Raw genomic sequence first — 12,818 nt, 5'->3', positions numbered from 1 at the left:
ACAAACATACAGACATTAGGAGAGGGCAGTGGTATATCAAGTGGGATATAAAGTCTAAGTATGTGTTTAAGGTAGGCAGATTTAAGTAGTGCATGTATGTGTACTCCAAAAATTTTTCATTCATAAAAAGCCAAGCTATACCACAGGTGAGAGGTGGCAGGTAAATTTGCTCTAGATGGTGTGTGAGATTAAATTTCACTCTTGCATGCATGGTGGCATGCGGGACATTGATAGATGACCACCCCAATCACCTCAACAAATAGCCCAACCATTATCATCATCCCCATCACATACATGAGAAGGCAGTTAGCACTCACTTTCACATCCCACGACAGCTTACGACTTTAGAAAGAGATGAATTTCGCACATTTACACACATAATTCAGGAAACCTTTTTTTGGTAAAAAATGGGTAGAATGTGAAGCAGGTCATCAGAGACTACATGTAAAAAAAAAAAACAGTTTAAAACTAAGTACTAGGCTTATCGAGTGAATGCGACAGTTTTATAATGTCTTTATACCCTGTAAAATCTCAAATGCAATACAGCCAGAAAGGAAATCACCAGTGGACTGCCATCATCTAAATTACAAAATGTGCCTCAGCACTCAAACTACACATATGATACATTATTTAGACAATGCACTAGTGTGCCATTTAAAAATGATCTATCAAACACATGTAAACAATCAAGGGCAGCTTCTATAAGCCCTTCAAATTTAGTTTAAATGGAGATTGAAGATTGGGTATGAGAATGATAACTTTGGAGTGGGATTCAGGACATAATCGTTAAGCCTTGTTTTTTTTTTTTTAATAACTGTACTTTTATGCCTTTGCCACTAGTGTAGGATTGATAAGTGTTCTCTAGACACAACAGGAAAAATACTCCATTAAACCTGACTGACCACAGATGCATTTCCAACTTTGTCCAAATGCCATTTTTGTACAAGTGCATTTTTTTCACTGATCATGGTGCTCGGGTTAATTGGGTTAATTAGGAATTGAGCTTCAAGCTGCAATGCGATCAACAGCTCCAATCCTTAAAGAAACATAAATGAGCAATACATCCATTCACTTTTGATATGGACAAAACATGAATTAGGGTATTGCATAACTGTACATACCATCATGTAACTCCAATCACTATCAGTTATAAAGACCAACTTAAAACACTTTGATTTTCCATATTGTCAGGGCCAAAAGTAGGGCAGGAGTGTGTTGAAAAGAGATTGACTGCTGTGTGCACCTAGACCTTTTATAACAGGCAAGTGTTGAAATTTGAACAATAAGGATGAAAATGAAGTAGTAAACTGAGTGGAAATGTGTTTAAAACATTAAAAGTTCCACAGGTTAACCTTTAAATACATTATGGTGTTAACACATTAAGTCAAGATAATATGACAACGTACCACAGTCTGACTTACTGGTCAAACCCCTCAAGACCCCAACCAAGTCTGAGATCTAATTGGATACTGTATTTATTGGTTTTCATATTATTGTCACACAAAATAAAAAGGGTTTGTGCAAATACATCTTTGTCCAGTATATGACAAAGAACTGAATCAGACAGAGCTAATATGGCAAAGAAAGGATCACCAATCAAAAATACACTCCCATTGTTTAGGGCATAAAACTAACAAATAACAGACTTTTTTAAAATATGCATTATATATGAACCCACAAAAACATACACTCGAACATGCTTCTGTACACAGGCGCACACACACACACACACACACACACACACACACACACACACACACAAACTCCAGATACAAGTCTGCCGAAATAATAAAAAAAAGCAAACAAATATACAGACACAACAGGAAATTGGTCCAGATATTAAGAGAAAGAGAAAATAAAACGGGCAAGCTGAAGAAGAAATAAAATGGTCCGCTTGAACAGAGACAAAACCAAACATGATCTAGACATAATGATGTGCAAGTAACAAGTGACGTCTTTAGCTAAGCTATGTTACTTTACATAACTTTAGTGGGATGTGAATGATGGCCAAAGATCAAATGATTTATTATACAGAGTATTTCCAAATAATTTCTAATAGCATCTTTAATTCTGATTGGAAACATTAAGTAACACGTAAAGATGTAATTCATGCACTTATTGGCCATCATTATTCTGCATTATACTTCCAAATTCAGCTACCATATAAATATTACATTAGTGACGGCTGTGCCATAGGGAAAATCTCAAGTTCTCACAAATCTCACAGTTGTTTGACACAATTGAAAGCTGATACAAGTGCAAGTGAGAAAACGAGGAAAATGCAGTTTGGTTTCTCTTTATATTACTTATTAACTATACTACAGGTGTGATGAAATCAACTTTGTATGTTTGTGAAAATTGCTCGAGATACACTACTCTTATTGCTGCAATATGTCTTCCTCTAAAGATGAATAGGCAAAAAGAAATATGTGAAATGTTTAGGTGTTGCTTTAAGGCACAACTATACTTACTACAAGAGATGATTCTTAAAGTAATACAAGGATAATATGAAGAGGTAATATACTGTAAGTTGACACAGTTTCTTTCTCTCAGGGTGCAGACCCAAGCATTTTTCCAGGTTTTCTAGCTGCTGAGAAAAATTATTTAAAAGGAGGAACAAGAAATCAAAGCAATTTGAAGCAAATTCAATTATTTAGTGAATGGCAGAGCATAAAATATTCTGAAATGAAGCTTTTGGGCTCGTCTGTAAACACCTCCATCTTATCTTTCAGAAATCTTTTTCATAGGAATACTGACAATAAACAGGACAACATGCCTTGTGTTACAGTGTGTATTTTTCAATCATAGGCAAGTTAAATTAAAGCTAGAGAAAATGGGTCTTTCTGCAAGGCTGCTACGTTGTCTTGGATTTGTCTTGTGAAATAGTGGAATTAAACTTTGCCTGGGCCTGAGATTGTGCTTCAGATCTAGGCCTTGGTATGGTGCCACATCGCAGAGTCTCTGGTCTCTCCTGATGTTCTTCCCCGGCTTGGGAGTTTGGAGCAGTTGACCTTTTGGAAGTCCCTGGGACCACCAAAGATCTCTGAGATGTTGAGACTGGCTCAGATTTAGATGATGATTGTTTAGAGGGAGATTCAGTTAGCTGTGGAGACTGGGAGCCAGAAGCAGCAGAGGGACTCAAAGAGTCAGGAGGATCACGACATTCCAGACGACATTCTTTTATCTTCGGGTAGGTGGGATATGTCTGGGGACCCTGGTCCTTTGTATGCTCTGAGGCCTGTCTAGTACCTGGGATGCTGAGTTTGACAGGGCCGAGCACACTCTTAGCCACAGTGGCCAGTTGAGACACAACTTTGTCCATTCCGCTCTCAGAGGCAGTGGATGGAGAGGCTGCAGCAGTGGCAGTAGCAGCAGCAGCTGCAGCCTGTCTGCGGTTGTCAGCCTCCTTCATCTCCTTTGTGATGCCTCCGGTTGGTGTGGTAGCAACAGGGATATCCCTGGTCACTCCAGAAGCAGTGCTAGGATCCATTTTACCACTGGTTCCGGACCTGGGCTCAGAAGTTTTGGGGGACCTCCGGGGATCCAACGGAGGTGTGGTGGGTTTGATGAATGGGTCTTTGCTGACAGAGGTAAAGGCACTACCATGGGTGGAAAAGGTACTGGACAGGGGGCTGGGTTGAGGTGGAGATGGCCAGATAGTGGATTGAGAGTCCTGTGCCTTTGATTCTTTATTTTTCTCTTCAGCTAGGGTTGAAATTGAGTCTTGAGCAATAAAAGAGGTGGTGGGATTCTGTTCTGGGGGCTTGGCTGCAGCTTGCACTGATGGTGATGTTGAACTTTGTGTCTGAGATTGAGTGGTACTTTGGCATTGTATCTGCAGTCCTCGGCTGGGCTGAGGTAAGCCTGGGGGTGCAACCATTGAGGACGTCAGTCCCAGTGTTGGTGGAGCTGCTGGTCCCATCCTGATGCTATGGGGAGAGGCCATTACAGTTGTAGGCCTTAAGATATGGCTAGGAGGAACATAGCTTGTCCTGCGTCCATCTTGACTATCTTCTGACCCTTCGTCTGTCTCATCCTCTGAGGAGTCCACCTCGTGGATGGCATCCTGCTTTTGAAGAGACTCACGGCGCTCAGCACGATCCTGGCGTATAGCAGATAGCTTGTCTTTCAGTTTACTCTTCCCAGGAACAAGTCCCAGAGTTCCAGTTCCAGACTCAGGACCTTCTTGCCTGCCTAGTTTACGAACTGAACTTTTCTGCAGACTGCCCTTTTCTGCAGGAGACACTCTTCCTCCCATCAGAGTCTCACTGGTTGACTCCTGCAGGCTCTGTAAACTGGGGTCTCGTTGCATCATCTCTTTTTTAAAATCTGAATGTGAGGTATCAAGACTGTGTTTTCGGCTGGCACCAACTGGTAGCTTTTTATCAGCAGTAGAGGAGGGAGGAGATGAGGATGAAGAAGAAAGAGAGGCTGCAAGTTTCTCAGCTGATTGGACACGTTTGAGCAGAGGAGAGCGAGGAGGGTCTGCACTCTTCGGGCGGGATATCTGTCTTACTAATGGAGGTGAAGAGTGGAGTTTGACAGGGAAAGACTGGCCTATTGAAGAAGTGATGAGCGGGTGGTTTGACAGGGGCGAAGGAGAACGTGGTGGGGAGGTGTTTTGAGGGGTGGGCGATGGTGTACGTGCTAACGGGGATAAGGGAATATTGCCTGCAGACTTCCGACGGGGGGATCGGTACTGGCGCTGCAGTTTGGGAGCCAGACCATGCAAAGAGCTTGGTCTGATCTGTCCAGAACTGGCAGGAGAGTTGGGCACACTGGAGCTAGGTGAGCTACTTTGGGATGAGTTCCCACCAACTGCATTAGAGAAAGAGAAGTTTCAAGGTTAAAGATTAAACTTATTAAAGAAATATGAAGATGAATGAAATGGCTTGAGAAATAATATTGATTACGTTATGGGAAACAAATTACAATATTGTCTTTAGACACCACAAATGTTAAATTAATTAAGAATATGATTTGACACAGCAATGTGTATAAAATCACACTGGCAGTAGTTGTTTTTGTATGATGTATATAAAACTATTTAAATACTGTTTGCTACTGTGATTTCTGTTTTGATATAACAGATAAAGACAAAGGATTCACCTGAGTGGGCAGAGTCAGGAGTGGAACGACAGCCCTGTGTGGGTGAGCGAGGGGACATGTGCGTGGGAGAACCTGGGACACTATCGCCTGATGAGACTGAGCGGTTCAGAGAGGACAGGCTACGACTGGTGTGGAGAAGGGTCGCTTGCTTGGTAATCTTACGAAACAGGGAGTTTCTCTTCTTACTGTAGTAGATAAGTTTATACAAACCATTAATGGGACAACAAATGTAAGCCAGAGGACTTGAAATCAGAAGAACTCTGTGGGACATAGGTATGTGGATTTCATGGATTTTCACTTCACCTATCTTGTCCATCTTTGGTTTTGGTTCTTTTGTTGCGCCGGGCCATTTTGGACTTGTAGCTGGTTTTGCGTGCAGGGCCAACCTTAATAGAAGTATTCTCAAAGGGCGTAGCAGAAATGGACACCTTAGTGCCACTCTGCAACATAAAAATATGTTAACCTGAATATCAATCATTTCTAAAGCAACAATGCTCATCAGTTTGTGGCTTTCAACGTACTTTGAGAATGAGTTCTACAACTTCTGTGTGCACAAGTCCATGGACAGGCTCTCCATTAACATGTGTGATGAGATCTCCCTCTCTCAGTCCAGCCTCATGAGCAGGTCCCCCATCCTCCAAGTGCTGCAAAGCCATATGTTAGAGGACTCAAAACCAAACACTGGTATAGTCTAACTGCATCTTTGAGAATAATTGCATCTGACGTACTCACCCAGACCATGTGGTGCACAGTGTAAATGTCTGTGTCTCCCATGTAAACCCTGATGGCACGCAGGGTGAAACCATATTTCTTGCCAGCTCGGTGGATGACTATGGCGGGTTTGACACTGCAGATGGCTGGGGAGAGATCTCGACTAGGCGAGGAGTCACGTGATGAGGGGTTGGATGAGAGAGAGTGAGGGGACATGGGACTGGCCAAAGGAGAGGCACCATGGTGATCTGGAAAAAAAAGAAGAAAAAAAAAGGAATAAATTGCACCTCAGTTAAAGTGTGATAGACCACCACATACATTTATTCTATAAGACAGAGACAGCCAGTCCAATAACATGGTCCATGTTCGTCCTGGAACAATATTTCTATTAACAAATCATAAAGATTTCAAAAAAAATAAGGATTGCTAAGCAATCATCATATCATCCTATTGTTCAAGGACCAACAAAACAACAAGTCTTGCATGGCAAAATCACAATGACCAATCATTTGTACTTACCAGCAGGAATCAAGAGTGAAAGTGTAGTTGCTGAAGCTGACTTAATGACTTTGTTAAGTGGGCGTGATGTGTGTTTTTCCGTATCTCCTGACAGCAGTCTGTGGCGAGCTCTACGAGCTGCTAAATCACTGATGGCTTTAGGAGTGAAGTTTTCAGATCCTTCAGCACTGTAGCGAGAAGCTCGATCCAACACATCACCAGAACCACCAGCTGAAATCACACAGATGAAAAATTAGCAGCGATATGTCTACAGAAAATGGCCAACTCTTAGAATAATAAATCCCATTCATTTTTGTGTATGTGTTTTATTAATATCTCATTAAGTATAGGGCCTTAATAAAACATAGTCTTAAAAATATTTTTAACATTTTAAAAAATACTAGTTCCCAGAATAATTCCACAAGACTGACGTGTGAGTGTGGATTGGCTGATCTGGCTGGAAGTGGAGCCTGGTATGGTTGGCGATTCATCCAGTCTGAGCTCTCTCTCCACAGGGAGCTCTGGTATGGCCTGAGGCAGATCTTCCCCACGAGGTCCCCTCACAGGGGTCTTCCTGAACCCCACACCACCATCCTCTTCGCTGGAAATGGCGAATCGAGGCATTTCGATGATAGCCGAGCAGCAGCGGCGACGTACTGTCAGAGGTGGGCTGGAGTCGCTCTCGGTGTGAGATGACTCGGAAACAGAGAGTCGCTTCCTTAGGCTACAAAAGACCAGTTCATTACACCATGTTGAACAAATATCTGACTATAAAAATTCTGATTTATTTATCAGAATCACTTCAGGTGTTTCACTCACATCTCAGGTGAGCCCACCAGCCAGCTCCGGTCTCGAGACTTTAGGCCACTGAGACTGTCGATACGCTCTCCTCCCTCTTCACTCAGACTGCGTTTAGTGGGAGGAGGGGTGCGCTTCTCCTCATGCAAGGAAAGACGCTCCATACTACTGTACACCTAAAAATGGGAGACCGATTTTGGTGAAGAGAATAAAATTAAGTTATAAACAGTTAAAAACAGTATAAACTGCTGAGGACACTAGATTAAACTTAAATTTAAGCATAACAGATGCAGTGTCTTTATATGTGACCCTAGACCACAAAACCAGTCTCAAGTCGCTGGAGTATGTTTTTAGCAATAGCCAAAAACTTTTATGGGTCAAAATTATTATTATTTTTTTTTTTTTGTCAAAAATCATTAGGATATTAAGTAAATATGTTTCATGAAGATATTTTGTAAATTTCCTACCGTAAATATATCAAAACTTCTTTTTTGATTAGTAATATGCATTGCTAAGAATTCATTAGGACAAATTTAAAGGCGATTTTCTCATATGCACTATTATACTTCATCCTTCTTTGAACTACTGTATACTACTTGGCATAATTATCTTGATTATAAATAATACATTAACTATCAATTGAATTTCTTATATCATTGATTTTGCTGTGGATAAGAGTGATAGCATGTGTTACTTCACACCTTGCTGAATCGTGGTGAACAGGAGGAGAACTGACGGATCTCCAGATGGTCATCATCATTTGTGTCATCCTCTTCCTCCGAGTCCACATGATGATACCGATCTGAGCGTGCTAGTGGGGTCAAAGAAAGAGATTTCAAATTGTACTTTAGAGAATGTAGGCCCATGTGGTGTGCATCTGTATTGCAGAGAGAATAATGTGTCGTTTTTTTTAAAATAAATTTCACTACAGCCCCTGCTGCCTGAACACGTACTGTCAAAGTAGCTAGTGTCATCCTCCGACTCCAGCTGAGGAATGAACTCTGCCTTCTGCCTCAGGAGACTGTTCCAGTCCAGATCAGTAAAAAAACTATGCTGTTTCACCTCAAATGCACTCCCTGTGAGACAGGAAAAGAGAAGATCTCTTCAAATATTTCTCAAAAAAACAGAGATATAGGATAACATGAAAGAAAAAGTCTTCTTAAGATTTTCTGATCAGGTTTATTCATAGACTATTAATCTCAGCAGATCAGTCAAGTCACTCCTCTAAGACTAAACTAGAGAATAGATCAAGTCAGAGTCTGTGCAAGTAAGTGTGATCTTGTGTGCTAGAGGACCTGTTCCTAGACGCTCCAGAGGGTTTTGGCGCAGCAGTTTGGAGATGAGATCTTGAGCATCTGGAGGCAAAGCTTCATCACCTTCTGGCCAGATTATATCATCTATTGAACCACACATTCAGAATCATATTTTTTGAAGGACTCTCAACAACATCAGAATTAGGTTTACAGGTCAGATTTCAGAGCATTTTATCTTAGACAGATAACAAAAGAATAGCCTGATTTTAGGGGTCTATTAAGTTTTTCAAAATTAATTACTGACCGGTAAAGAAGATCATCACTGATTAGGAAAGTAAGACTAATAATGATAATTGACATCACATACCATACAAGTCAAATGTTTGGGCACTCGTGTTTGTATAATGTTTGCAATGTTTCTCATCATTACATTTTTCAGAAAATAATGTTTTTTGCACTTTCTTCAAGACACTTACCACTGATGACTTGTCCAAACAGCTCCTCAGGAGTATCCCCAAAGAAGGGAGCACATCCCACGAGAAACTCATACAAGATAACTCCCATGGCCCACCAGTCAACTGGCTTTCCATAGCCCTGCCTCAGAATGACTTCAGGAGCTATGTATTCAGGAGTACCACACACCTGATGTAGAGATGAAAAAAGGGAGTATCCTTTTATTAACAATAATAAATAAATAAATATGTAAATTCAACAGACAAAATACAACGTTTCTGTACCTGTTTGTCCAGAAATTCACGGGCATCTTTTTCAATGTGGCCCTCATATAGATTGGTTGTTAAGCTCATTAAACCAATTTTGGACAGGCCGAAGTCTGTCAGTTTGATGTGTCCCATTGATGTAATCAGCAGACTGTTGAAAAACAGGCCATTCTTATTTCTGACATCAGTGAATATAAAAAGGCCATCAATCCATCTAAAAACATTGCTGTCTAAACCAAAGCCAACCGATCTGTTATCAAGCTTGTTTTTGTATTCTTTGAAAGTGAGATGGAATCTAAAGGACAAATAAAAAGCCTTAAATAAATGATAGAAAGTCAACTACAAGCACAGTGGTTTGGTGTTAAGTGTACTTACTTGTCAGGTTTGAGGTCTCTGTGCACAATGCCATAATTGTGAAGGTATTCCAGTGCTAGAACAGTCTCAGCAAAGTACATGCGTGTCATGTCCACAGGCAGAGCCCCAATGTGCTTTAACAAAGTGGCACAATCTCCACCTTCAGACACACATAAACACTTTCAACTACAGCATCACTCTGTGGTGTATTCTATACTAAAATCCTCCATGACCTTAGTCACCCAGAGTTCTATAAGTGTTTCTTACCCTCCACATACTCCATAACCATGCAAAGATGTCTCCTTGTCTCAAAAGAACAGAACATACTGACAACAAAAGGGTTCTCTGCAAATGTTAGGATGTCTCTTTCCACAAAGGCTTGCTGGATCTGGTTTCGCAGGATCAGGTTCTGCTTGTTGATCTTCTTCATGGCAAATCGCTGACGGGTCTCCTTATGCCTCACCAGAAACACAGCCCTAAGTGGAGAGAGGTATGCATCACTATTAAGCTTCTAATTGTTTAACTGTCTTCTTACTCTACAATTATTAAAGACAAGTGATGGAGAGCCAATAGATAATGACATATTTCTAAGGTTTTAGCATTTATAATTATTGATGTGACAGTGAAATCCTGTTGTCTTACCCATAGGCTCCATTACTGATGAGTTTAATGGTCTCAAAGTCTTCCTCACGTGGAGTTTTAGTTTTGGGTTGAGGCTGAAGCTGAATTGGTTGTACGGTGGCTCCTCGATTCTGCACATGAACATCAACATTTTGTCTTAGTTGAATGTTATTGTACAGAGTCGACAGAATCGTGTAAGACTTCTCAATTCTATCACTCACGTCTGTGGAATCTTTCTCTGTCTCTGGCGTTTCAGGGTTACCACTGTCATAGCTGCTCAGCTGGGCCATTTCTAGAGAGTGAAAGCAAAAGGAGGGAATGACAGTGAACAGGGAGATTGAAAAACATCATAAATGTCATTGTAGTTCCTAATGTAGTACTACAAAACCAATAATAAAAGAGTTGCTTCATACAATCCCCAAAAGCTTTTGGACCCTTATGTCACACTTAAAAATTTATGTCAAGCATAACAAAGCATGACAAAATATCAAACCAACAATTTATAAGTGTAGCTTAATGTTCATATGCTTTTAAGACCACTGTAGGTAGCATTCTTACCCTCAAGGGGGTCCCTGGTGAGTCCCAGCTGGCTGATAATGTATCGAGGGATGTCAGACTTGATGCCCTGACCTTCTTTAGCATGATCTTCAGCAGCCTCCAACAGGTGGTAGAACTCCTCTGGATCAAACTCCTTCAACACATACAGGGAGAAATAGGTTCACATGATATGAAGATTAAAATTTGACATCAATCCCCAATCATTTAATTCATTCTAGAAATTTTATTCTATAACAGCAAGGTACTGGAGGTACTACTTTCTTTAATCCTAGTTCCAGTCAAATATTTATAATCATTACATTCATAAGGTTCATTATATTAATTCATCTTTACTCAATAATTTATCAACATTTTGTAACAGGCTAAAAGGTTATTCACACAAAAAGATGAAATAAATGTCACACACACAGTATTTTAACAAACTATCATTTAAAAATTAAAGAACAGAAAAAAATAAAAAGCCAAACAAACAAAAGGCCCAGCAAGGGCTAATATAACTAATACTGTAATAACAGGTTAGAATATTTTGTATGTGCTTATATTTGGCAGGTATGTCTCTAGGAGATATTTGCGATGCCTTGTGCACACCTGAAGCAAAAAATGTTAACAGCTCATTGCTCTCTCAGCTGCTTGTCCTCGATCAGTGCTGAGCTGTACTATATGCTGTCATACTGCTGAATGCAACTGATTACTCAAAATACACATGTGGCCACAGACATGAAGCCGTGTAGCTTTGTGTGGAAGTCAGCTTTTGGGTTTACGTGCGTTTCCATAATGTCTGGTGTGATTTTTTTTTTTTTAAACAATTCAGCGAATCTGACAAATCACTGTGAATTTTGAAGGTTTACAATGTGGCCTTGATTCAAATACACATATCCTCCAGGTAAATCTAGCTTTTTAATTATATGGTACTAAGCATGTGCTTCATTTACTATGGAAAAGCAGTTTGCTCTGAAGCCTCAGTAAAATTATGTCCAGATTAGAGTCCCTTAAATTATCGGTGCTTACCAAACACTCCAGCAGACGAGCGGGTCGGGCGATGATTATCATCAGCTTTTTAACCAGCTGGGTGACAAATGTCACCTCCCCACTTTCTGAACGCTCATGAGCCTAACAACAAACAGAGAAAAAAACAGATTTGAAATAGCTTGACCTTACGCTTACACAGTGACAATTGAGCAAGATGCTGATATCAGAAGCAATATCAGTTGAGATTTTTGACACTCAAAGCACTACGATGAGGGATAGGTTAAATTATGCGTACAAAAAGAGTACATACAAAGGAAGAGTGTAAAAGGAGCAGAAAGGAGAGAGTTCATCAATAGAAGAGCAGTAGATGGGCAGTAGATGGTTAGATGGTTAAACAGCTGGCTGACAGTAATAGAGCCATCTCTGACAGACAGCACTGCCACCTCAGGGGATGTCTAATCAGCCTCTGAATTATTTATACAGGTAATGAAACCGCAAGTGAATCGCACACTCAGGATAATAAAGGGCCTCTGCACTGAGTAAATACACTGTAGACAGACAAGTAACAGCAGTGAGAGATATACGATGAGAGATATACGAACAAGTGATTTGGTTTAGCACACCTTAAACTAGATGAAATGAGATACTCTATACATAAAGTCAATAAGGTCAAGCGTACAAAAGGTCGATAGAAGATCCTCAGGATTCCTCTAGGCCCAGACATCATGGTGATAGCCAGGTCACTTAAGTGACCCGGCCTTGAGATTGGCTCCTGTGGTTTTTAATGATGCAACCATGGAAGACTCAATGATATAGACTAATCATTTAAAAAGACAAATGTCCAGTTTAATAAATAAAGCCTATAAACGAGGACAAAGAAAAATGCAGGTCAATAGTGAAAGACCTTATGGAAAAAATAAAAGAGGATGATTGGAACAGTGCAACATATACCTGTGCCATATCAGTTATGAGCCAATATTAGTGTTTTTGTTTTAATTTATTAGTATTGGTCAATATTAAATATATATTGGCGGACATTTAAATGAACATTTTATATATTTTTTATTTATTAATTTATTTTTCAATAAAAAATAGCATAGAATTATAATCACGGTCATATAATAACAATTAGTATTATATTGTTGGTACCACCCAGAATGTTAATAACAGTGCATCCCCCTTATATTATGGACTAAATTCGGTTTAAAGTGTAATATACTATAACTGA

General features: G+C 40.1%; 1 protein-coding gene across 6 annotated transcripts in view; it reads right to left on the bottom strand.

The window, feature by feature from the left end:
* Positions 1-1,452: 1,452 nt before the first annotated feature.
* LOC132151825 (microtubule-associated serine/threonine-protein kinase 2-like) overlaps positions 1,453-12,818 on the bottom strand; it is a 139,540-nt gene continuing 128,174 nt past the window's right edge. For all 6 annotated transcript variants that reach the window (XM_059560222.1, XM_059560223.1, XM_059560224.1 and 3 more), the window contains 19 exons: positions 11,630-11,731; positions 10,622-10,754; positions 10,285-10,355; positions 10,085-10,194; positions 9,710-9,918; positions 9,464-9,602; positions 9,107-9,239; positions 8,846-9,011; positions 8,412-8,513; positions 8,070-8,192; positions 7,818-7,927; positions 7,138-7,292; positions 6,750-7,042; positions 6,340-6,549; positions 5,842-6,068; positions 5,631-5,753; positions 5,413-5,549; positions 5,110-5,294; positions 1,453-4,818 (listed from right to left, as the gene is read on the bottom strand). In XM_059560222.1, the coding sequence (XP_059416205.1) occupies positions 2,855-4,818; positions 5,110-5,294; positions 5,413-5,549; positions 5,631-5,753; positions 5,842-6,068; positions 6,340-6,549; positions 6,750-7,042; positions 7,138-7,292; positions 7,818-7,927; positions 8,070-8,192; positions 8,412-8,513; positions 8,846-9,011; positions 9,107-9,239; positions 9,464-9,602; positions 9,710-9,918; positions 10,085-10,194; positions 10,285-10,355; positions 10,622-10,754; positions 11,630-11,731 (4,692 nt within the window). In that variant the 3' untranslated portion in view covers positions 1,453-2,854. The remainder of the gene's footprint in view (positions 4,819-5,109; positions 5,295-5,412; positions 5,550-5,630; positions 5,754-5,841; positions 6,069-6,339; positions 6,550-6,749; positions 7,043-7,137; positions 7,293-7,817; positions 7,928-8,069; positions 8,193-8,411; positions 8,514-8,845; positions 9,012-9,106; positions 9,240-9,463; positions 9,603-9,709; positions 9,919-10,084; positions 10,195-10,284; positions 10,356-10,621; positions 10,755-11,629; positions 11,732-12,818) is intronic.

Source organism: Carassius carassius, chromosome 10 (genome assembly GCF_963082965.1).
Source record: "Carassius carassius chromosome 10, fCarCar2.1, whole genome shotgun sequence".
Lineage (NCBI taxonomy): Eukaryota > Metazoa > Chordata > Actinopteri > Cypriniformes > Cyprinidae > Carassius > Carassius carassius.
The sequence above is the reverse complement of the archived record's forward strand: the minus strand, read 5'-3'. Positions and strand labels throughout refer to the sequence as shown.